The sequence below is a fragment of the Rhinopithecus bieti genome, unplaced genomic scaffold (assembly GCF_001698545.2).
Source record: "Rhinopithecus bieti isolate Rb0 unplaced genomic scaffold, ASM169854v2 scaffold_30732, whole genome shotgun sequence".
NCBI lineage: Eukaryota > Metazoa > Chordata > Mammalia > Primates > Cercopithecidae > Rhinopithecus > Rhinopithecus bieti.
In genome coordinates this window covers 2,612,260-2,637,798 of record NW_016814045.1, presented here as the reverse complement: position 1 = coordinate 2,637,798, position 25,539 = coordinate 2,612,260, and the positions used below count along the sequence as shown (strand labels likewise).

The following is a 25,539-nucleotide window of genomic DNA, read 5'->3' as shown; positions in this document are numbered from 1 at the left end:
AATTGTCTTCTGGTTTCTACTGAGCCTAGTAATAATCACTGAAGACCTAAAAAAGTGAGTAATTCTTTCCTTCTGTTAAGAGTATTTGGATAGCCCATTCACGATAATGGTGGTGTGAAAATCAGTCATCCCAGCTTTTCTGACATATCTAAATTTTGAATAATTAATTTCTACTTCCAAACAGTCCAAATGTTTTCTTAAAGCAGTCACTACTATTTGTATTAGTCCTGTATATTCAGTGAATGTGAGGTCATATTTGGTATTGTATTAAAAGTAGTGTCAGGCCAGGTGTGGTAGCTCAAGCCTGTAATCCCAGCACTTTGGGAGGCCGAGACGGGTGGATCATGAGGTCAGGAGATCGAGACCGTCCTGGCAAACACGGTGAAACCCCGTCTCTACTAAAAAATACAAAAAACTAGCCGGGCGTGGTGGTGGGCGCCTATAGTCCCAGCTACTCGGAGGCTGAGGCAGGAGAATGGTGTAAACCCGGGAGGCGGAGCTTGCAGTGAGCCAAGGTCTGGCCACTGCACTCCAGCCTGGGCGACAGAGCGAGACTCCATCTCAAAAAAAAAAAAGAAGTAGTGTTGGTGACTGGTCTTGCCTCTTTGAACATTATTTGGTTTGTTATGATGAAAAATGAGTCAGTTTTCAGGGTCCTGAGAAAGTTGCTTCATTCATGGCCGTGTTTGGGATAATTAATTTTTTTTTTCAGGTATTTGGTGTCATGTTTTGGAGTTAATATTTAGTGCTTATATAATTTTAAGTTATTACATAATTTTTATTGTTATATATTTTATAGGTACTAGGTATTGGATTCTCACCAAACCAGTAGAATGGCATTCTCTCTTAATATGTCATTGCCTGTAATGGCCAGGTAGATATACCTTAAAGTAATATGAAAGGTTTTATATGTATATTAAAATGTTTGTACTTTTAAATCTGTAAAGGTTATCTGGCATTTTTACTGTGTTAACTTCAGAATTATATGGGCATTATGACTTTTTCATTGTACAAAAAAAAATTATTCATAAATGTTGGAATACAGATGTTCCTTGACTTATGATAGGGTTATGTTCCAGTAGACCCATTGTAAATTGAAAATACTGTAAGTTGAAAATACATTTAATATGCCTAACCTACTGAACATCCCAGCTTAGTCTAGCCTACCTTAAATGTGTTCAGAACACTTAACATTGGCCTGTAGCTGGGCAAAATCATCTAATACAAAACCTATTTTATAATGAAATATTTAATATCTCAAGAGTATTATACCACATATCGTTAGCCCAGGAAAATATCAAAATATGAAATTTGAGGTACAGTTTTTACTGAATATGTATTGCTTTTGCCCCATTATAAAGTTGAAAAACCGTAAGTCAAACCATTGTTAAGTCGGACTGTTTGTGTTACATATATTTGGGATTTTTTAGTGGCCCTTTTTAAAAAGCTGTTTCTTACTTCTCATCATTGTGAGTGGGGATAGATACGGGAAGAACCACGTCTCTACTAAAAATAAAAAAAATACCCCAGCTTATTGGCATACACCTGTAGTCCCAGCTACTCGGGAGGCTGAGGCAGGAGAATCACTTGAACCGGGAGGCAGAAGGCAGATCATGCCACTGTACTCCAGCCGGGGCAACAGAGTAAGACTGTCTCAAACATCAATGAATGAATGAATGAATGAATGAATGAATGAATGAATGAATGAACTATTAGCTGATACTGGGATTTCAGGTACCACAGTTCCTGTTGAAAGATATGTTTGGGGTAAATCAATTTTTTTTCTTGTAGAATTTCAGTGTTTTTGCTGCAACTGCCACTAATTTTGCGTTTGAAAGAACAAAAGAGGAATGTATTTTTCAAAGGAGTGAATGAGGTTAAAATCAAGATTTTGAATGGTATAAATATGCAACTAATTCAATTGTAGGATATAATTAAATTTTGTATTTCTAAACATCTTTCTTTCATACATCTCAGTGCTTACAGTTCCAACAGCTTTCCAAGAAAACATTTCCATGTTTGCATAATTTGTAAAGTATATATAAATAATGTAAAATAATTTGGGATTATCTCAACTTTATATTGTATGTCTGAATTTCATCGATATCATACCTGGCTCAGTCAATAGTTGTCACAGGTATTAAGCCATTTTGGAATTTACCACTTTTTTCTGTGGAACCTGTTTTAGTTTAGTTTACAGCATTTAGAAATAGAAGGTAACTTTATAGAAGTAACACCAATATCCTAGTCTGCTTGTCCCGAATACAATTAATAGTAGTAGGATGTAAGTGATAATAAGATGGTTTTTATTATTTTTTGGTACACTGTACTTTTACTTTTTATTTAAACTACAGCTAAAACTGACTTTTAACTAAAATTGAATGGCATTTATCTTAATGACCACTTATTGACCAAATCGTACTCAGAAGATGTTATTATGTCCCAATCTAAGGAATCCTTTAATTTGAGGATTAATTTGACTTCTACATGCCATTTCAGTGTAAATTGCCTTATTCTGTCTATTACATTATTCTTGTCAAGTCTAAGCTTTATCATGTCTGAATTCTTTTAACACTGAATCTGTGATGTAAAAATGTATGATGTGCTACAAGTTTTATTCATAATAAACTAAGTTATAGCCTATTGTAATCTGTAAAACATTTCTTGTAAATTACCTAATTTATTTTTTCATTCATGTACAGTTTCTTATGTAAATTTGAAAAATGTTTGCCATGGCACATTCTGTAAACATTCCCGTATTCTTTTCCTTAATGCTTATTTGCATGAAGGTGACTTGGGTTTTGCTTGTTTGTGTTGGATAACCATTAAGCCAATTTCAAGTATCTCTGCCTTTTTTCCTGTAGTTTAACCGTTTCTAATTTTGTTCATATTCTAAATAGATGTTAGAATCATACTTTTTATTTTCTACTTAATAAATTATCTAAGTTGTTTACTATGTGTCCCTTTATTATTTACCTTACATATTCCCACATTTTCACTTCGATTAAATGCACGGTTGTGGTTAATTCCGTGAGAGCAAGAACTTTGTAAAGTCTTGTTCACCTCTAGATCCCCAGTGGCACAGAGAAGGCATTGATGAAATTTAAGACTTGCATTTATTAAGATGTGAAAACTTTCCCCTCCGAGACCATGTTATCCCGCATCAGAAAGGAATGTTGTTGGCTTTTTGGTTTTGGGTTTGTTTGTTTGTTTCTTGAGATAGTCTCTTTGTTGACTGAGCTGGTGTGTAGTGGTGCAGTCATAGCTCACTATAGCCTCAGCCTCCCAACTAACTGAGACTACAGGCATGCACCACCGTGCCTGGCTAGGGTTTTGTTTGTTGGTTAGGTGTTTGTTTCGTTTTGTTTGTGGTGTGGTGTGTGTGTGTGTGTGTGTGTGTGTGTGTGTAAATGGGGTTTCGCCATGTTGCCCAGGCTGTTCTCAAACTCCTGGGCTCAAGTGATCCACCACCTTGGCATCCCAAAGTGCTGGGATTTCAGGCTTTGTGGATTATGTGAGATGTTTTGATACAGGCATGCATGTGAAATAAGCACATCATGGAGAATGGGGTATCCGTCGCCTATCAAGTTTGTTTAAAAAAATCATCTTAATACGTGAGGCAGTAAGTCGGAAACTTGACGACTGTGTTTTCAAATTGTATGATTGTCGTGGCTCCAGGCATAGTTTTCAGATCATAGTGTCTTTTCTTGGAGTGTATAGGAATGGTTGAAAACATGAACATGACTACCATGTGACATGTGAAGTACATATCCTTTATTAAAAAAACTAGCAAGAACTAGGATGAAAAAAATCTAAGATCTGGACTAAAGGAGAACATGATGCAGTATGGAAGAGATTTGAGATGTAGTTTAGCTACTCAAATGTAGAAGTACTCCTTCCACAAGCACTTAGAAATAAGCTCCTAAAGAGCAAACATTCAAGGCTACACACTTAAGTCTTTCATTTAAATGAACTTTCCAAGGAGGGAAAAGTCTGTACTGGAGTCAATACACAGTGCTATATAAATTTTAAAAGCGGCCAGGAGCAGTAGCTCACACCTATAATCCCAGCACTTTGGGGAACCGAGGCAGGTGGATCACTTGAGGCCAGGAATTCGAGACCAGCCTGGCCAATGTGGCAAAACCTCATATTTACTAAAATTACAAAATTTGGTTGGGTGTGGTGGCGCACACCTGTAGTTCCAGCTACTTGGGAGCCTGAGGCATGAGAATTGCTTGAACCCGGGAGGTGGAGGTTGCAGTGAACCAAGATCGCGCCACTGCTCTCCAACCTGGGCGACAGAGTGAGACTCTGTCTCAAAAAAAAAAAAAAACTTTGAAAGCAGGATGTCTACTTTCTATGATACAGTCCTTAATGAGTGTATTGTGTATTGAACAAACCTTAATATTTCTGCATCTAAAATCTATTGATCATTTTCTATGGTAATACTTTATAAGTTCCCGTTTTAAGATATTCCTATGCATCTGGTTTTGGTGGGTGGAGAGGAGTTTAGGATTTGACTTTTTCCCGAAGTAAACCTGGAAAACCTGACTAGCTCCTGGAACTTTACATCCTTTTCATAGAAAATTGGTACTTTTGGATAGTTTTTAATGTTACCCAGAGGTTAGCCGTACCCCAAAAGTGCAGTTGACCACATGTTTAGGTAAGTAAGTGCTCATCCCCAGCCAGGGCTTTAAACATAATCTTCAGTTTCTGGAAACAGTAGCAAAAATTACCAAAACTATGAAGGCATATTCTTTTTGATTTAAGCCCATTTTGCTCATTTTCTTCTAGCAAGAGTTTGGAGTCCAGCTACCCCAGATTTCTTTGAAAACAAAAAAAACACAAAACATTAAATGATACCACTAAAAGAATTCAAGCACCTGGCCGGGCGTGGTGGCTGATGCCTGTTATCCCAACACTTTGGGAGGCCAAGGCGGGTGGATCAGGAGATGGAGACCGTCCTGGCTAACACAGTGAAAACCCATCTCTACTAAAAATACAAAAAATTGAGCTGGGCGTCGTGGCGGGCGCCTGTAGTCCCAGCTACTGGGGAGGCTGAGGCGGGAGAATGGTGTGAACCTGGGAGGTGAAGCTTGCAGTGAGCTGAGATTGCGCCACTGCACTCCAGCCTGGGTGGGCGACAGGGCGAGACTCTGTCTCAAAAAAAAAAAAACAAGCACCTGAACTTGAAAGAGTAACTTGGCCCTCCGTACCTGTGAGTTCCACATCGATGGATTCAGCCAACTGTGGATTGAAAACATTTGAAAGAAAAAATAATACAACAATAAAAATAATATATGGGAGCTTGGTGAGAACACATGAACCCAAAGAGGGGAATGACAGAAACTGGGGCCTACTTGAGGGTGGAAGCTGGGAAGAGGGAGAGAATCAGAAAAATATCTATTGGGTACTAGGCCTAGTAGCTGGGTGATGAAATAATCTGTACAGTAAACCCTTGTGACATGAGTTAATCTGTATAACCTGCACATGTACCCTGGAATCTAAAAAGTTTAATGCAAATAAAAAATACAGTATAACAACTATTTGCAATGTATTAGGTATCATAAATAAGGATAATTTAAAGTATATGGGAGTTCCCTACCAAGCAGACTCAGAATAAAAAAAAAAAAGCATATAGGAGGATGTGTAGGTTATATGCAAATACTATGCCACTTTATATAATGGACTTGAGCATTCATGAATTTTGGTATCTGCAGAAGTTCCTGGAACCAATCTTCCATGGATAGAGAGACAATTGCATGTTACATAGCAGCTTTTTTAGTTGTCTCATTTTAACAGTTTGAATAAAATATTCTGACACCTTGTGTTTTCAGATTTCCTAAAGCACCTTTGCAGGTTTTTGGGACAACCGTTTATTCAGAAATGATTCAGTGAATTTGTAATTAATCTTGCTGATTTTGGTTTAGTTTTGGGTTTGGACCTATTTATAATCAATGTTATTGAGGTATGACTTATACAATAATAATCTAACCGTACATTTAAATAAGTTTGATAAATGTGTACACCCATGTAACTACCACTCCAAGGTGTCTGCATCATTCCAAAAAGTTCCCTTGGCCTCCATCCTAGTCAGTCCCCTCCAGTCCCCATCCCTAAGCACCCACTGATTCGCTCTAGATAAAATTTCTTTTCTAGAGTTTTTATGTAGATATGTAGACTACATGAAAAGTCTTACGTAGACTAAAGTTTGTCTTTTCTGGAGTTTTTATGTAAATGGACCGATACAGTAGATACTCCCAATCTCTCTTTCTCTCCCAGCCCTAGACTTCACAGAGCTACTGTCTACTTTCTGTCCCTATGGATTTGCTGTGGTATGTACTCTTGTGTCTGCTTCCTCTCGGCATAATGGTTTTGAGGTTAATCCACGTTGTATCAGTACTGCATTCCTTTTGCTCATTAATAGTCCTTTGGATGAATATACTACAATTTGTTTATCCATTTGCTTGTATATTTACATGCAAGTCTTTGGGTGGACCTGTGTTTTTATCTGGGATAAATAGTGAAATTGCTGTATTGTATGGTAACGCTGTAAGAAACTGGAAAACAGTTTCCAAGAGGTTCCATTTTACATTCCCTCCAGCAGTGTCTGAGAGAGAGTTCCACTTGCTCTGTATCCATGAGTATTGTCCATCTTTTAAATTGTGGCCATTCTTACTTGTGTGACGTATTGTCTGTTTGTGGTTTTAATTTGTGTCTCCTTGATTACTGATGACATTGAGCATCTTTTCAGATCCTTATTGGCCTTTCATATATATCTTATAAAACAAAATCTTTTGCCCGTTTTCATTGAGTTGTCTTGTTACTGACTTGTAAGAGTTCTTCATATATTCTAGTTAGAAGTCCTTCGTTGGATATATATTTGAATAGTTTCTCCAAATTTATGGCTTATCTGTTTATTTTCTTAATACTATTTTGAGGACCAGAGCTTCCTCTTGTTGAAGTCCAGCTTCTTATGCTTATCCTTTTTGTGTCCTAAGAAATCTTTGCCTAATCAAGATCATGGATATTTTCTCCTGTTTTATTCTAGACAATTTGTAGTTTTAATTTTTATCTTTTAGCCTATAATCAGTCAATCTTTGGGTATGGTATGAGGTAAGGGTTCAGGGCTTTTTTTGCATATGGATTTACAGTTGTTTCAGTATCATTTGTTGAAAGTATCCCTTCTTTTTGGTTGTGTGGGTCCAGGAGCTAGAGGAAGACAGGAAGGAAACTTGTGGGTGTGGTGGATATATTCAGTATTTTCACTGTGATACTTTCACATGGGCAGGTACATATAGCAGAACTCATCAAATGGTCTTTTTTTTTTTCCTTTTCTCTGTGGCCCAGGCTGGAGTGCGATCTCAGCTCACTGTAATCTCCGCCTCCCAGGTTCAAGCAATTCTTGTGCCTCAGCCTCCCAAGTAGCTGGGATTACAGGTACCTGCCACCAAGCCTGGCGAATTTTTTTATTTTTAGTAGATACAGGATTTTACCATGTTGGTCAGGCTGTCTTGAACTCTCGACCTCAGGTGATCCGCCCACCTCAGCCTCCCAAAGTGTTGGATTATAGGCATGAACCACTGCGCCCAGCCCAAATTGTCTTTTAAATATGTGTGGTGTATTGTACATTGATTATAACTCAATAAAGCTCTTCTAAAAAGATACAAAATAAATATTTATACTTGTGTCAACAAATTCAATTCTCTTTTGACCTTATGAAATTTATGATTTGACCCATTCTGGGCAAGCAAGTCAAACTAAATTATTGACATTCTGTTTTTTCTTGGGTTCATTTCCAATATGCTATTTTATTTATGTATTTATAGACAAAGTCTTGCTCTGTCACCCAGGATGGAGTGCTGTGGTGCGATCTCAGCTGACTGCTACCTCTGCCTCCATGGTTCAAAGCGATTCTCCTGCCTCAGCCTCCCGAGCAGCTGGGATTACAGATGTGCATCACCATGCTTGGCTAATTTTTGTATTTTTAACAAAGACCTAGTTTTGCCATGTTGGCCAAGCTGGTCTCGAACTCCTGACCTCAAGTAATCTGCCTGCCTTGGCCTTCCAAAGTGCTGGGATTACAGCCGTGAGCCACTGTGCCCGGCTCCATAATGCTGCCTTAGTCTAAACTCTTCTCAATGCCGTGAAGAAAAAATGTCCATCCTGAATCTTTTTTTTTTTTTGAAACAGGGTCTCACTCTGTCACCCAGCCTAGAGTGCAGTGGCACGATATCATGACTCACTGCAGCCTCAAACACCCAGGCTCAAGCTGTCCTTCCACCTCAGCCTCCTGAGTATCTGGGACCACAGTTATGCACCACCATACGCAGCTAATTTTTTAAATTTACTTTTTGCAGAAATAGGGTTTATCTATGTGGCTCAGGCTGGTCTCAAACTCCTGGGCTCAAGTGATCTGCCCACCTTGTCCTCCCAAAGTGTTGTGATTACAGACATGAGTCATCACGTCCGGCCCTGAATCTTTTTTTTTTTTTTTTTTTTTTTAAGAGAGTCTCACTATATTGTCCAGGTTGGCCTCCCAACTCCTGAGCACAAGCGATCCTCGCATCTCAGTCTTCCAGCTAGCTGGGACTACAGGCATGCTCCCCCACACTCAGCTATCCTGAATCTTAGTCTAAGAGCAAGCTGCAAATTAGAGATGCCCTAGGATTTTTCATATATCAAGAGCCAGTGACCAACCAGGCATGGGAACAGAGAATCCAAGAGTTAGCAGGAATCTCACAGACTACTGAATCAAACTCAAGATTTATTTATAGGGAGGAAAAAAGGTCCAGAGAAGTCAACTAGACTGTCCTAAATCACACAGCAAGTTATTAACAGAACCAAAACAACCCTAGGTGTCCTCACCTCCATCTTAGTGCTTTTTTTTAATACCTTCTCTGTGTTGGACAAATGACATGGCACCAGAATGTTATCCAAATAAGTAATTTGGAGCTCGGCACAGAGGCTTACATCTGTAATTCCAGCTTTTTGGGAGACCAAGGCAGGAGGATTGCTTGAGCCCAGGATTTCAAGACCAGCCAGGTTAATATAGTGAGAACTTGTCTACAAAAAATTTAAAAATTAGCTGGTGATGCCTGTCTGAGGTCCCAGTTACTAGGGAGGCTGAGGCAGAGGATCATTTGAACCCAGGAGGCGTATGTTGCAGTGAGCCCAGATTGCACCCCTGTACTCAAGCCTGGGCAACAGAGCGAGACCCTGTCTCTCAAAAATAATAGTAAATTTGGTTATAACAAGAAAGAGCAATCAATACAGAAAAAGCAGGACAATTTAAGTAAATGTGGAAAAAATCAGAAAGATGAAAATATTAATGGGGCAAACTTGCCAATTAGAGGAGAATGTGAAATTTGAGTTTAAAAGGAAAACAAAGGCCAGGCACAGTGAATGTGAAATTTGAGTTTAAAAGGAAAACAAAGGCCAGGCACAGTGGTTCAAGCCTATAATCTCAGTGCTTTGGGAGGTCAAAGCAGGAGGGTCACTTCAGGCCAGGAATTCAAGACCTACACAGGCAACATAGCAATACCTTATCTCAAAAAAAAAAAAAAAAAAAAAAAAAAAAAAAAAATTACCTGGGTATGGTGGCACATGCCTGTATTCCTAGCTTCTGGGGGGGCTGAGGCAGGAACACGCATTGAACCCCGGAGTTCGAGGTTACAATGAGGTATGATTGTGCCACTGCACTCTAGCCTGAGTGACAGAGCAAGATCCTATCTCTTAAAAATAAACTAGCATCTATGCTTTTTATAATATTAACTGAACAGGTTGAAATCAGAGAGTTCAAAAAAAAAAAGATTAGGCAAACACTNATGTGAAATTTGAGTTTAAAAGGAAAACAAAGGCCAGGCACAGTGAATGTGAAATTTGAGTTTAAAAGGAAAACAAAGGCCAGGCACAGTGGTTCAAGCCTATAATCTCAGTGCTTTGGGAGGTCAAAGCAGGAGGGTCACTTCAGGCCAGGAATTCAAGACCTACACAGGCAACATAGCAATACCTTATCTCAAAAAAAAAAAAAAATTACCTGGGTATGGTGGCACATGCCTGTATTCCTAGCTACTGGGGAGGCTGAGGCAGGAACATCGCTTGAACCCAGGAGTTCGAGGTTACAATGAGGTATGATTGTGCCACTGCACTCTAGCCTGAGTGACAGAGCAAGATCCTATCTCTTAAAAATAAACTAGCATCTATGCTTTTTATAATATTAACTGAACAGGTTGAAATCAGAGAGTTCAAAAAAAAAAAGATTAGGCAAACACTAACCAAAGGAAAACTTACGTAGCTATCTTATGACAAGAAGAATAAGCTGGGCGTGGTGGCTCACGCCTGTAATCCCAACACTTTGGGAGGCCAACATGGGAAGATTACCTGAGCCCAGGAGTTCGAGACCAGCCTAGGCAGCGTAGTGAAACCCCATCTCTACAAAAAATACAAAAATTAGCCGAGACTGGTCGCACACGCCTGTGGTCCCAGTTACTCGGGAGGCTGAGGTGGAAGGATGGCTTCAGCCTGGGAGATCAAGACTGCAGTGAGCCACGATTGTGTCACTGCATTCAGCCTGGGTAACAACGTGAGACCCTATCTCAAAATAAATAAACTTGAAGACAAATCCATCATTAGGAATAGAGTCATTATATAATTATAAAAAGTTCAATTAACCAAGAAGACAGAATTTTTAAGATACATAGGCAAGGCCGGGCGCGGTGGCTCACGCCTGTAATCCCAGCACTTTGGGAGGCCGAGGCGGGCGGATCACAAGGCCAGGACACGGAGACCACAGTGAAACCCCATCCCTACTAAAAGACAAAAAACTAGCGGGCTCGGTGGCGAGTGCCTGTAGTCCCAGCTACTCAGGAGGCTGAGGCAGGAGAATGGCGTGAACCCGGGAGGCGGAGCTTGCAGTGAGCTGAGATCCGGCCATTGCACTCCAGCCTGGGCGACAGAGCAAGACTCTGTCTCCAAAAAAAAAAAAAAAAAAAAGATACATAGGCAGTTAATAAGATAATCAGAAAATAAAGCTAAAATGGATAAACCTTTGTGACAGGAAAATGCTATCACAGTGGGAGATTACAACACCTCGATTCTTGATAGGTCAAGCAAACAAAAAAAAATCGACAACAAGTAGATTTGAACACTCCAGTTTAGACTGCTCTAGTGGACATATATTGAATTCTGCATTCACCAATTAGAAGATACCTTCTTAGGCACACACAAAACATTTACCAAAATTAATTACATGCAGGCCAGAAAGATTCCATGAATTTCAGAAAATAAGACCACATTCTCTGAGTACATCACAAGTTACATGACAATAACAGATAAATTTTAAGTCTACATATTTGCTGAGAGGCTGTATAGAGTAGTGGTTAAAAACAAATATTCTAGGCTGGGCACGGTGGCTCACACCTGTAATCCCCAGCACTTTGGGAGGCCAAGCCAGGCAGATCACTTGAGGTTAGGAGTTTGAGACCAGCCTGGCCAACATGGCAAAACCCTGTCTCTACTAAAAATACAAAAATCAGCTGGGCATGGTGGTGCATGTCTGTAATCCCAGCTACTCAGGAGGCTGAGGCACGAGAATCACTTGATCCAGGGTAGAGGATGCAGTGAGCCAAGATCACACCACTGCACTCCAGCCTGGGTGACAGAGCAAGACCCTGTCTCAAAAAAAAAAACAAAAACAAAACAAAACAAAAATATTCTGGAGCATGAGTTCAAATCCTACTCCGACATAATTACTAGGCATAAAGTCTCAGACAGATTTCTTAACCTGTGCCTTACCACATGCAAAATGAGACTAATAGTAGTATCTTCTGATGGTGGTCATTCATGTTCGGCAGGGATTTCAATAATCCACTTTTTAGCTACATAGTAGGATTGTGCTTGCTGGCTCCCTTGCAGTTGAGAGGGTGGGTTCGTAGGATTAGCTCTGGCCAACTAGTGAGTAAGAGTTGTGTTTGGAAGTGATGCATGCTACTTTTTGGCTGGAGCACTTAGTCACCTCTTTGAGACCTTCCAGAGCCCTCTTTTCCCACTAACAGAAGCCAGCAGCATTTGAGACAGTGGCTGCTCTGTCAGCCTGGATCCCTAAGTGACAAAAATTAGCAAAGCTCCTTTTTTGTCACTCCCTCACCACATTAATGAAGGTCTGGAGTAAAAGGAAGAAAACAAACTTTGTTTTTTTACACCACAGATTTAGGGGTTTGTTACCCCAGCATAACCTGGCCTCTTCCAACTGATACAGAAGTTGACACCAGAGATGGAATGCCACTGAAGAACAAAAACCTAAACTATGTGGTATTGGATTAGAGGCTGGCAGCAGGTGGCAAAGAAGGTGTTATCAGAGGCTAGAAGGATGCTGTTCGTTTAGGAAGAGGTGAACCTGATGCCATGATACCTTGGAAGGTAGGTTATGAACCAATGAATCTGTGGCCTTAAGAGAAGCTGGCAAACATTGTTAGTAGCTGGTATTGGCAGCTTTGTTTCCATTTGATGATTTACTCCAAGAAAGAGGTAGGTTCAGGAAAGGAATGGCCAGTTTGCAAGCAAAAATGAAGGGAGAGACGGATAAGGTGTTATGTAAGGAAGTGATTATAATGATGGACCATGAAATCTCAGCCAGGCGAGGAGGGAAATGAGGACAATGGGAATTAATTGAACGGACGGTGAAAAGATGGTGGATTGGTGGATCGAAGTCCTCATGGGTTAAGTGACTGTTGGATTTGGGGTTCCTAGAGGCAGTGAGATGGAAAGATAAGTGGGAAGGAAGGAGGTTTGGGTGGGAGAAGATTAAAATTAAAATCACACGAAGAGGTAAGAAAGACAGTGTTTTCCATCAAAACTACTTCGGGTTCTTCCTCAGTTCTTGTCCAATGTTTCTGGAAGCCTTCCTGTGTGGCCCAGATTAAAAAAAAAAAAAAACCCTGCCAAACACACTGGCTGTTACAAGCAGCTAGAATTCTTGCATTGTGTTTTTGGGTACCTGAGTCCTCCAGGCAGGGAGCAGAGGCTCGCCTGGAGGCAGTGGGATGGGAAGGATCTAATGAACGGTGGGTCCCAAGCAGTAGACATGCGGCTTGGTGGTCACCAGGGGATGGAAGAGGCAAACATGAGAAATAAGTGAAAAGTGCAAAGGCAAGATTTAGAGAGAAGTTCATAAAATGCTTTTGCTCAAGAGACCAAAAAACCAACTTCAGTACTGGGCGCCTGTACTTACAATCTATAGAAGGTAAACCCTCAGGGCTCCGGCTCCTGGCCAGCACCTATGTGTGATGTTTTTAGGCTGGACCAAAGGCTTTCCCTGGCAGCCCTCAGGAGGACCCTGGTGCACTGCAGTCTCCGAAGGGAGTTGCAGTCAAGGACTCAGTCCCCTCCCCTGCTCATGTTCTGCGTCTTCGTTTCTGGGTCCCACTATCTGAGGCCTCGGGCAGAGGCCATCAAGAGGGCAAAAGCCTGAAGACGCTGTTCCCCACGAACTCAGTACTTCTCTGCTCCTACCCCTTCCTCCTCACCCTCCTCATTTCCAGGCCCAAGAAACTGCCAGTCTTTTGCTGGGGGCTCCTTCAATAGAGACAATTCTGACTGCACTGATCAACTTGGCCCTTGCCAGGTATGCCGTTCCACGGGGGGAAATGGAACGGGCAATCAGTGCTTTCTCTATTTCAGTCTCTTGCTTATATGATCACAGTGACTGCAGACTTAACGCTTGCATTTTGAGCTCCTGGCTTTATTGGCTCCTCCGTCGCCTGTCAGCTCAGCTCCCTCCCTCACAAACATCCTCAGCATGCGGTGTGCAGCCCAGTGACCAAAGAGCAGGAGTAGCAAGAACTTTGTTTTCAGGCCTTGACTTCAGTCATTCGCCTTGTTGGAATCTCTGGGAGCATCCTCTGTTGTCAAAGAGGCCCCAGGTACCAGCAGGCACGGCAGAATTGCTCAGCCGTTGTCTTTCAGTTATTCAAAATACCATCCTAAATCTGCCTTTCCCAGCCGATGACAAAAATGATACAGCATTTTAAATAGTGGGCCTCAGTCCTGGTCCTACCTTAGAATCACACGGGGAGGTTATTAAAAAAAAAATACCAATGCCAGGCCTTTCCCCAGAGCATCTGATTTTCATTTTGCTGACTTAGACCAGATATGCAATTCTGCTCCAGAAATCTCAGCTCTCTCACCCTCCAGCTACACTATCTTGACTGACTGACATCACCTTTCTGAGCCTCAGTTTCCTCATCAGTGATACGGGGTGATAACACTTGCCTCCTGGGGGTGCTGTGCGTGCAGATTCAGTGAAAGAAGGTGCATGGAAGCACCCTGCATGCAATGTCTTCATCAGAATACTAACCAAGAGCTGGAATGTCAGAAGGAGCTTCCTGTGAGTCAATGGGCCTGGAAGGACTCCTGGGAAGTGGTAGACTTTGCATCTTCATAGAGGAATGCTGAGATTGGATGGGTGGACAGGCAAAGGGGACACTCTTAGTCATTGGCAACTGCACTTTTTTTTTCTCTTTTTTTCTTTTGAGACAGAGTCTCACTCTGTAGCCCAAGCTGGAGTGCAGTGGAGCGATCATGGCTTGCTGCAACCTCCGCCTCCCAGGCTTAAGCGATTCTCATGCCTCAGCCTCCTGAGTAGCTGGGACTACAGGCACACGCCACCATGCCTAGCTAATTTTTTGTATTTTAGTAGAGACAGGGTTTTGCCATATTGCCCAGGGTAGTCTTGAACTCCTGAGCTCAGGCGATCTGCCCGCCTCTGTCTCCCAAAGTGCTGGGAACACAGGCATGAGCCACCATGCCCTGCCTCCTGCACTTTATAAGACTGCACTCTGGCCGGGCGCGGTGGCTCATGCCTGTAATCCCAGCACTTTGGGAGGCCCAGGCGGGCGGATCACCTGAGGTCGGGAGTTCAAGACCAGCCTGACCAACATGGAGAAACCCTGTCTCTGCTAAAAATACAAAATGAGCCAGGCGTGGTGGCACATGCCTGTAATCCCAGCAACTAGGGAGGCTGAGGCAGGAGAATCTCTTGAATATGGGAGGCGGAGGTTGTGGTGAGCCGAGATCACGCCATTGCACTCCAGCTGGGGCAACAAGAGTGAAACTCCGTCTCAAAAAAAAAAAAAAAAAAAAGACTGCACTGCACTCTGGCCTTCCTCTGTCTGTTCCTTATCCTGTGAGGCAAGGAGTCCATAGGGACCAAGTGCCATGCCCCCCAGAAGCCACATCTCCGACCTTCTGGATTATGCATCAGGCACTCAGAGCTCTGTCTGAACAATGCGAGCCCTATTCCAGTCCTCCTCCCCAGGCCGGTCCCCCGAGAGACCCTGCTCCCAGTTTGCAACTCTAGTTCCAGTAAGTGGCTTCAAGGAGGCTGTTTGAAGGGCCTGGGGACAGATCTTGGACTGGAGGACTGAGTATCTACAGCAGTGTGCATGAGGCCCTTCCAGGGCTGGGAACCAGGAGTGGGAAGAGGAAGGGGAAGCCACGGGCCAGGGTCCTTACGGATGCTCTTGCTCCACACCACGCAAATGCTAGGGGCAGCTCTGACATCGGTGTTCATTTTGCAGCAGTTCATCAAGTGGAATGTTAGTGTCGGCACTTTCAGGAATGTTTGTTTTGTTATTAATTTAAAAATCATGAGGCTGGGCACAGTGGCTCATGTCTGTAATCCCAGCAGTTTCGAAGGCTGAGGTGGGTGGATCTCTTGAGGTCAGCAGTTCAAGACCAGCCTGGCCAACATGGTGAAACCCTGTCTTTACTAAAAAAATACAAAAATTAGTTGGGCATGGTGGCGGGTGCCTACTGTAGTCCCAGCTACTCGGGAGGCTGAGGCAGGAGAATCACTTGAACCTGGGAGGAGGAGGTTGCAGTGAACTGAGGTTGCGCCACTGCACTCCAGCCTGGGTGACAGAGCGAAACTCCTGTCTCAAAAAAAAAAAAAAAAAAAAAAGTCATACTTCTAAAGATCAAAGAAATACTGAGCTTTCTGCCTGGTACAAAAGTGCTTGATAAATGTTAGAGTAGCAATATCCAGATGCAGTGCTCACCGTAGTTCAGATGAGCCAGAACATCTTGCTTAATGCAAGGTTGGCAGGGGAAAGCACTAACTAATGGAACATGGTTTCTTCCCATTTAAAACTGCCTTTTTTGGATAAAGGTTCATTCCCTCAGGTCTTCTCCTGCCCCATTCTTCTTCCCTTCACCTCAGGAGGTGTCTGAGCAAGGGAGAAGCTGGCAGACATCATGGTGCTGGTGGCTGGGGTGGGAGTTCTGTTCCGCCTGTTCTCTGAGGCTCCTGCGGATGCCGTGGGCACATAGCCCCTCTTGCCTGGCCTTTGAGCACCAGCCTCCACTCTTGCTGCCTCTGCTGCAGAGGTGACTGCAGCTGGGCACTCACTGATGCTTGAGTTGAGTCCTCTCCTGTGGCCCAGGATGGAGCCGCTGACTCTGAAACTCAGTGGCAAGCTCCCCGTAGCTCCCAGCGCAGGGCAGTCCCCTCAGAAGACTTGCTAAGTGTGCTCCCCCACTCCAAGGCAACCCCTGGCATTTATGTAAACTTTTATGTATGTATGTATGTATGTATGTATGTATGTATTTAGTTTTGAGACAGTGTCTCACTCTGTTGCCCAGGCTGGAGCACAGTAGTGTGATCACAGCTCACTGCAACCTCCACTTTCCTGGGTTCAAGCGATTCTCCTGCCTCAGCCTCCCAAGTAACTGGGACTACAGGTGCATGCCACCACCCCCAGCTAATTTTTGTTTTTGTAGAGACGGGGTTTCACTATGTTGCCCAGGCTGGTCTTGAACTACTGAACTGAAGCCATCTGAAGCCCACCTCAGCCTCCCTAAGTGCTGGGATTACAGGCCTGAGCCACTGCGCTGGGACCATTTTTAACTCTTAATTCTCAGCTACCTTATTATTCTCTATTGCCAATAAGAGGGGGAAAAAAAGAAAAAATGAAAAACAGGCAGAGCACTTATTGCCAGGCTGTCGGCAGGTATTTTCACATTAAACATTGGTCTCCTCAGCCAAAACTCACAATCCAGTAAGACAGGCATTTTAGCTGAACATTCTCATCCAACCCTAGGGTTATGCACTGAATTGTGTCCCAGAAAATTCACAAATTGAAGCAAGAATCCCCAATGTTACCATATTTGGGGATGGGGCCCTAAGGAGGTAATTAAGGTTAAAAGAGGTCCTGAGAGTAGGACCCTAATCCAATAGGATTGGTGTCCTTGTAAACAGGGGAAGAAAAGAGCTCCCTCTTTCTCTTTCTTTCTCACTGTGTGTGTACAGAGGAAAGGCCACATAAGGACACAGCAAGAAGGTGGCCGATTACAAGCCAGGAAGAGAGTCCTCACCAGAAACTGAATTCTTCAGTACCTTGATACTGGACTTCTAGCCTCCCTCCAGAATAGTGAGAAAATGAGCATCTGTTGTTGAAGCCACCTAGCATGTAGTATGTTGTTACAACAGCCTGAGAAGACTAATACACCTAGAGACCCACATGTAAAGCCTTCCGGGAACCCAAGCTGATAGTCACGGAAGCATTCCTGGCTCTGAGCAGGTTTGTTACCTAGGGTCACTGCTACTTCTAGGTTTCTTGGGACCCAGGGCCCACTGGAGTTATAGTCCCATTCTTTTTTTGTTTTGTTTTGTTTAGACAGTCTCACAGTGGCGTGATCTCAGCTCACTGGAACCTCCACCTCCCAGATTCACGTGATTCTCCTGCCTCAGCCTCCCGAGAAGCTGGGATTACAGGTGCCTGCCACCATGCCCAGCTATTTTTTATATTTTTAGTAGAGATGGGGTTTCGTATGTTGACCAGGCTGACCTCGATTCAAGTACTCAGTCAGGGTCTCAAGTGATCCACACACCCCGGCCTCCCAAAGTGCTGGGATTACAGGCATGAGCCACTGTGCCCGGACTATAGTCCCATTCTTTTCCCTGCCTTCATCCTCTAAAACCAGGTTCCAGCTCCCCTGCTGTATTCCTGTATTTCTCCTGGTACTCACTGTTTGGACGAACGGAGGCAAGATGGTGCACTTCCGGGTTCTTCTTAACCAACTTTTCCCGCGCGCGCGAAAATGCAGCCGGTGCTTGCGAAGGTGCAGACCAACTGGGCATGCGCCAGGTGACATCAATCTGAAGAGACCAAGATTTACCTGGTCGCACCTGTGGAACGCCCCCTGACACGCCCGTGCCCCGCCTATTGCCCTCCCACTCCTAGAAAAGCCGCTCCGGAGGCACGCCACGCGCGGCCTTCCTCAGTCCTCCACTCCTGTCGGGATGTCAGGACTGTGGGAACTCCGTCGGAGAGCCCCACCGGGGGGCTCTGTCGGCCTTCTTTGCCGGAGGCCGACAGACCTCTTCCCCACACCTTAGGTGACCAAAATAAACTTGCAGTTTTGCTCCTACACTTGCCTACTCGCTGGTTCTTTTGTGCCCGCTCTGGTGGTCTTAGAAAAACAAATCACTCACCATGTCATTTCATTGGCTCAGGAACTCATCTGCAATACAGGGAAATTCTTCAGGAGATTGTTTTGTTGCCATTTTCCTCATGAATAATTCCCACTTTGAGAAGCTTCAGACATGACTGTAAATTTCACTTGGGGCAGGAGGGACAGGGAATGGGAGTGCTCATGTCAAGGAAAGAGGTCGAGTTTCCCCTGCTTCATCCCCCATCCTGGGGGCATAAACCTTTAAGGAGGAATCAAGAGCTCCTTTATGGAGCCCATCTGGCTGTGAGGAGGGGCGGGGTCCTGGGCCTCAGCTGCTGCAGAGCCCCTCCTTCCCCTAGTGAGTAAACAGTTCCTGTTCCCAGGGAGTCCACCTCAGCCTCAGGGCTTCATCCCAGCAACTAATAAATTAGCCTAGGATTGGAGAGAGGGCGTTTCTTTTCTTTTCTTTTTTTTTTTATACGCAGTCTCGCTCTGTCGCCCAGGCTGGAGTGCGATGGTGCAATCTTGGCTCACTGCAAAGCTTGCCCTCCTGGGTTCACGCCATTCCCCTGCCTCAGCCTCCCAAGTAGCTGGGACTACAGGCGCCCACCACTGCGACCCGCTAATTTTTTTGTATTTGTAGCAGAGATGGCTTTTCAAGGCAACAGAACCAGCATAGACTTAAGTGAAAACGACATAGATTTTGGAGTCAGATTAACAAGGCTGTGATTTTTGGCTGTGAGCCTTTCTGGGGGATCTTAAACCAGGCACCGTCATCTCTGAACTGCAGTGTTCTCATATGCTAAATAGGAAAAGTGATCCTGGCTTTGCAGGGTTGTAATGAAGATTTCCATTGTTTATGGAAATAGACATGTACCTCATTCACTGTCTTCTTCCTGAGTCAGTCCTGCTAATACATCTGAACTGTAATTCCCTTTCTGAATTTTGAGATGGGGTAGGATGGGGGGAATGGTGAAAGAGTGGTAGCCTTTTAAAAAATCTGATTTGGACCAGGCGCCATAGCTCACACCTCTAATCCCAGTGTGGGAGTCTGAGGCAGGAGGATTTCTTGAAGCAAGGAGTTCAAGACCAGCCTTGGCAACAAAGCGAGACTGTTCCTACAAAAAAAAAAAAAAAAAAAAAAAAAAAAGTTTTTTTTAATTAGCCAGGGGGGGGAGGCTGAGGCAGGAAAATCGCTTAAGCCCAGGAGTTCAAGGCTGCAGTGAGCCATGATTGTGCCACTGTATTCCAGGCTTGGTGACAGAGCAAGACCTGTCTCAAATAAAATAAATAAAATAAAATAAAAGTCTGATTTATCCTTTGTTGTTGTTCAAGAAGTATGCTCTCAGAAAAAGCAACTAACCACGATTGCTGCCCAAGCACATGTTTAGAAAGGCAAATCCAGCTGGACGCGGTGGCTCACGCCTGTAATCCCAGCACTTTGGGAGGCCGAGGCAGGTGGATCACAAGGTCAGGAGATCGAGACCATCCTGGCTAACACGGTGAAACCCCATCTCTACTAAAAATACAAAAAATTAGCCGGGCATGGTGGCTGGCACCTGTAATCCCAGCTACTGGGGAGGCTGAGGCAGGAGAATGGCATGAACCCGGGAGGCGGAGCTTGCAGTGAGCCGAGATCACGCCACTGCACTCCAGTCTGGGAGACACAGCAAGACTCCATCTCAAAAAAAAAGGCAAATCCACCCTCCAAATGATGCATTAGTGCGCAAATCATTCAAAGACTAAATGTTGGTGACTTTGGCAGTGGTGATTTTTTTGAGTGTATGCATGCATGAATGAATGAAAGGCCTTCCTAAGGTCTGGCTTGGAGGCATTTACTGGGCCTTGGGGGCATTCTCAGCTCTCCTCGGATTACCCACTCTCCCTTCCCTTTGGGGTGCTTTGGAGAGAGACGCCAAGGTACTGAGACCAGCATCTTGGGAACTGCAGGACATGCGTTGCAAAGACAGATACTTTCTGGGAGTCATTTTTCTGCCTGTTCTGCAGACACTTGGTGATGCCACTTGGGGTATGTTATGCCCTGCAGTGGAGACAGTCTGCTAGCTAGACCCACATCCTGCCCCCCTACCTTGTTTTGCTATTGTGAAACCAAAGGGCTAGCCCAGTGGGGACAGGGGAGGGCGAAAGAACACAGTAAGGTCACAGGGCCTGCTCTAAGTGTGTCCCCGCGTGCCATAGGGGTTGGGGGCCAGAGACAAGATCCCCCTGGTGCTGAGGAAACAGCAATGGATTTAGAGCCCCGAAGACTGGCATTTAAGTCCTACCTCCTTACTGGCTATGTAAGTTTGGGCAACTAGTTTACCTTCAGAAGCCCTGTTGCTTCACATGTAATATGCAAGTGCTAACAAAGCCATCTCAGGGCTGGTGTGAGGAATAAATTTAACATTTATTTATCATTCACTTTAACCGTGAATGCAAAAGGGCTTAGTTGAAGAGTAAAGTAATAAAAACTTATTGTGGTTGACTTTGGCTGTGAGTCTGATGATTGGTGTGTTTGACTGTTACTGTCCATCAATATTCAGTGTCCTTCTCCGGAGTCAGGCTTCGCCATGGGACTTGGCCAAATGTGAGCAGAAGTGCCCCATCAGTTCCAAGGGGAAGTTTAAAAGCTTTTATTAGCAGTTCCCCAGCTCTCTTTCCTTTGCCCTAGGGATGGAGGGAGCATGTGTGAAAATGGGGCCCTGGGGAGTTGGGGACCGGAGTGATTAGAATGAGCACAGCTCCCAGGCTACTGCGTGATGGGCCCCTTACACCAGTTGGTTTAGGCCACTGGGATTTGGGGGTTGTTACTGCAGCAAAACCTAGCCTGGCATCACCATACAGATAGGTGCCGTTTCTTTATGCAGTTTAATAGAAAAACAACAAAACAAAACACGCACAAAGAAAACACATAGAAAATAATAGCAAACACAACACAGGCTTGGGGAGATGGCAGGCGAGCCTGAGCTGGGTGCTACTTGGTGCTGCTCTTTGGAAGAGGCCGGTAGACCCCGACCACCACAGCGTGGTCCCTCTCATAGGGCTCCAGGGTCAGCTGCTCTTGGGGCTTCAAGTTTTCCTGCTGCAACTTCCTCACCTCAGAAGCAAACACAGCCTCGGCAGATGCGGTGGAGTCGATGCAGTTGGCCTTGATGGAGATGAGAAAGTGGCCCCCGTTGCGCAGGAAGGTGTGGGCGTTCAGGGCCACGATGCGGGACTGGTCGGGCTGGGCCACGTCGGCGAAGATCACGTCCACCATCCCGATAAGCATGCGGTACTTGAGCGGGTGCCGCGCGTCCTCCAGGACCGGGATGATGTTGGTGCGCTTCTTGGCCACGTTGACCAGATCGCGGCCGGCGCGGTGGGAGAACTCGACGGCGTAGACCAGGCCGTCTGGGCCAATGATGTCGGAGACGTGGGAGACAGTGGTGCCTGACGCGGCGCCTAGGTACAGCACCTTGGACTTGGGCTTGATGTGGATCTGGTCCACCCCGCCCAGGATGGCCGCGGCCAGCTTGGAGCGGAATGGGTTCCACGTGCGGTACTCCTGCTTCACGCCGCCCTCGGTCACCGTGACGCGCCTCTCGCCGTACACCGACTGGCCCGGCACCATGTTCAGCGTGACCAGCGCGTCCTCCGCCCCGCGGTAGATGAAGACGCCCTCGTGCCGGTGCGGCTCCACCGACACCACCATGGCGCCCTTCCTGCGGCGGCTCTTGCTCTTGGCCACCCCGCCCCGCCGCTGTCCGCCGCCTCCGCGATCCTTGCCGTCTCCGCCGCCGCGCCCCGACCGCCCCGCCGAAGCCGCGGCGCCCGTGCCCCGAAGCGCCCTTGGCCCCCGGGGCGCGGCCGTTCGCCCCGCCGCCTTGCCCGCGCCGCCGCTGCCGCCCTCCGCCCGCCCGCCTCCGGCGCCGCCGCCAGCCGCGCCCCAGCCGCCGCCCCCGCGGCCGCCCCCACCGCCCCCGCGCGAGCTCGCCGCCGACTTCATGGCGCGCCCCGGGGCGGGTGCCGCGGGTTACCGGTGACTCGGCACGGGTGTCAGGGGGCTCCGGTGGCTCTGGGTGGTCGTCCCGGCGGCTGTCCGCGGGGTTAGCGAAGGCGGGCGGCGGGGGCGGGACCGGCTCTACCGCAGTCCCCGCATCCCGGAGCCGCCCCTTGACGCAGCGGCTCTGGCGCGATTGCATCACACCCGTCCCCGCGACCCTGCGGCCCGGAAGCCCCGCTTCCCAGCCTGCATGCAGACGCAGCCTGCTCCTCTTCGCTCACCCTGCCCCTTCCCCATCTCCCGCCTTCCCAGGGACCCCTGGCACTTCCCTGGGCCACAGGGACGGGGGCGTCTCTGCGGCAGGAGAGGGGAGGTAAGCATCAGCGTAGGTCCTGGCTGTGCCACCAGTTCTAGGAATACTGATCAGCAAGTAAGTGTTGATTCTTCAGTGTGAATGGGGATATACACAGAGCCAAAATGTCACGTTCATCCTCGAAGTCTAGTCTATGCTTCAAAATCACACTCAATCTGCAGCATTTTCTGGAGGAAAAAGAGAGAAAGAGAGGAAGGAAGGAAAGAAAAGAAAAGAATAATTGGGCAGCACTAAAGGCAGCAACAATGAGATGAAAAGAAAAGAACAAAAGGAAAATAAAATAATAACTGGGCACCACCAGTGGCCCTAAGGCCGCAACGCAGAAGCGTTAGCGTTTGGTCAGCACCAGGGACAGCGACAGCAGTTGGGGCCGTTTTGGCTACTGCTGGGGGCTTTGGGGCCCACACAAAAGCTGGGAAAAGCAGGATAGGTGGTGAAACAACTGGCCAGCCTCCCGTTAGTTGAAGTAAGTGTCTACTCCAGAGAGAGAGAGACAACGCGCACCTGAATTGCTGAACACCTGGTATGTGCAGTATGACTTTCGTTCCATCCTGGACCACAGCTCTTCCCGTCTCATACTCATGGACGGCAACGCCAAGTCTGGTTTTCCCTGAGGACTGGAGTGTCTCCTTAATGGGGACCAGAATTTTATACACTGGAATGTGAACAAGAGATCAGTGAGCGAAATGTATGATTCCTGATACTCTACTTAGAGGTTCCACTTTTGCTGTAAGTCGAATATTTCCAAAATGATGAACTATACTTGGTGTCTGTGAGGGTTAATTTTGTCAACTTTACTGAGCCATGGGGTTCCCAGATATTTGGTCAAATAGTATTCTGAGTATTTCTGTGAGGGTGTTTTTACATGAGATTAACATTTAAATTGGTATATTGAATAAAGCTGATTGCCGTCTAGGATGTGGGTGGGCCTCATCTAATCAGTTGAAGGCAGAAATAAAGCAAAATCCTTTCCGAAGGAAGAGAGAATTCTCCTGCCCACTGACCTTTCAACTGGCACATCAGCTCTTTCTGCCTGACAACCTTTGGACCAGGACGTTGGCTCTGCAGATTTTGGACTTGCTGGTCTCCATAATCACGAGCCAATATATATCATATATATATATATCCTACAGGTCTGTGTCTTTGGAGAACCTTGAATAATAGAGATCCTGAGACAAAGACTTGAGTCCAAGTGGTTTGTGAGTTGATCTCAGGAAGCACATGTGGGGTGGGGTGGGGACAAAACGAGATAGAAAAGATAGAAAGGTTAAGAAAGAACTGGGCACAGTGCCTCACACCTGTAATCCCAGCACTTTGGGAGGCCAAGGTGGGAGGATTGATTGAGCCCACGAGTTCAAGACCAGCCCTGGCAAGATAGCAAGACCCTGTTTCTACAAAAATAAAAGAAACTTAGCCAGGTGTCATGGTGTGTACCTATAGTCCCAGCTACTAAGGAGGCTGAGCTGGAGGGGTCGCTTGAGCCTGGGAGATCAAGGCTGCAGTGAGCTGTCCTCATACCACTATACTCCAGCTTAGGTGATAGAGCGGGACCCTGTCTCAAAAAAAAAAAAAAAAAAAGAGGGTACGTTAATGAGTAGATGACCACAGTGGACAATGGGAGCTCAATTGCCCTGAGTACTCTCTGAGAAACTGTGTGGAAGGCATCTCAAAATTGTTCTGCTGCAGGTTGGAGGCTGGGGCATTAATCTACTGTCTTAATTTGTTTTATGTTTCTATACCTGAGACTGGGTAATTTATAAAGAAAAGGGCTTTATTTTTTATTCTAAGACAGGGTCTCACTCTGTCACCCAGGCTGCACAATTATGGCTATTGTAGCCTTGATCTCCCAGCCTCAAGGAGTCCTCCCACCCCAGCCTCCTGAGTAGCTGGGACTACAGGTGTGTGCCACCACACCAAGCTAAATTTTTTTTTTATAGAGATGGGGTCTCACTATGTTGCCCAGGCTTGTCTCAAACTCCTGGACTCAAGCAGTCCTCCTGTTTCAGTCTCTTAAAGTGCTAGGATTACAGGTGTGAGCCAGAGTGGCCAGCCACGTTTCTTTCTATATAGGTATAAACCATCGTGCCTGGCAATTTTTTTTTTTCTTTTTTTTTTTTACTTTTGAAGGGGTGGCCTGCCCCTCCACACCTGTGGGTGTTTCTCGTTAGGTGGAACGAGACTTGAGAAAAGAAGTAAGACACAGAGACAAAGTATAGAGAAAGAAAAGCGGGGCCCAGGGGACCGGCACTCAGCTTACAGAGGACCCACGCCAGCACCGGTCTCTGAGTTCCCTTAGTATTTATTGATAATTATCTTTACCATCTTAAACATAAGGGAGTGGCTGGACAATAGGATCATTGTAGGGAGGAAATCAGCAGTAAGACGTAAAAACAAAAATCCCTGTAACATGAATAAGTTTAAAGGAAAATGCTGTGCCTTGAGATGCATATGCAAACATCTCCTTAAACCTTTTAGCAGCATTGCTCCAGCAAGTCCCACCTTATTCCTAAAGGCGGTTTTCTCCTTGGTCAGTAAACAAAGCACACAATGGGTTTTACACCGAGATGTTCCATTGCCCAGGGACGGGCAGGATTTTTAACCAGCAAGTACTTGCCTTCAAGTACTTGTTTAACAAAGACACATCCTGCACAGCCCAATATCCATTAAGCCTTGAGTCACCACAGCACATGTCTCTTGCAAGGACAAGGTTGGGGGTAGGGTCACAGAT

The 25,539-nt window shown here is 45.5% G+C and overlaps 2 protein-coding genes and 1 long non-coding RNA gene across 5 annotated transcripts in view; 2 read left to right on the top strand and 1 right to left on the bottom strand.

The window, feature by feature from the left end:
- PANK3 (pantothenate kinase 3) overlaps nt 1-18,103 on the top strand; it is a 46,478-nt gene extending 28,375 nt beyond the window's left edge. Inside the window, exons 8-10 of one of the 3 annotated variants that reach the window (XR_001880945.1) lie at nt 12,209-12,420; nt 17,309-17,579; nt 17,983-18,103. The gene's annotated coding sequence lies outside the window, so the exon portion shown is untranslated. Of the gene's footprint in view, nt 1-12,208; nt 12,421-17,308; nt 17,580-17,675; nt 17,692-17,982 lie in introns of those variants that run through there. The other 2 variants (XR_001880946.1, XR_001880947.1) reach the window with 2 other exon arrangements.
- Nucleotides 18,104-21,302: 3,199 nt separating this feature from the next.
- FBLL1 (fibrillarin like rRNA 2'-O-methyltransferase 1) lies at nt 21,303-23,521 on the bottom strand. Its single transcript, XM_017849407.1, has 2 exons — nt 23,316-23,521; nt 21,303-22,978 (listed from the first exon to the last, which is right to left on the bottom strand). Exon 2 carries the CDS (start codon nt 22,439-22,441, stop codon nt 21,428-21,430), a length of 1,014 nt encoding a protein of 337 aa, XP_017704896.1. The 5' UTR covers nt 22,442-22,978; nt 23,316-23,521; the 3' UTR covers nt 21,303-21,427.
- Nucleotides 23,477-25,539, top strand: part of LOC108513603 (uncharacterized) — a 48,366-nt gene continuing 46,303 nt past the window's right edge. Inside the window, exon 1 of the long non-coding RNA XR_001880949.1 lies at nt 23,477-23,540. This is a non-coding gene — a long non-coding RNA (uncharacterized LOC108513603). The remainder of the gene's footprint in view (nt 23,541-25,539) is intronic.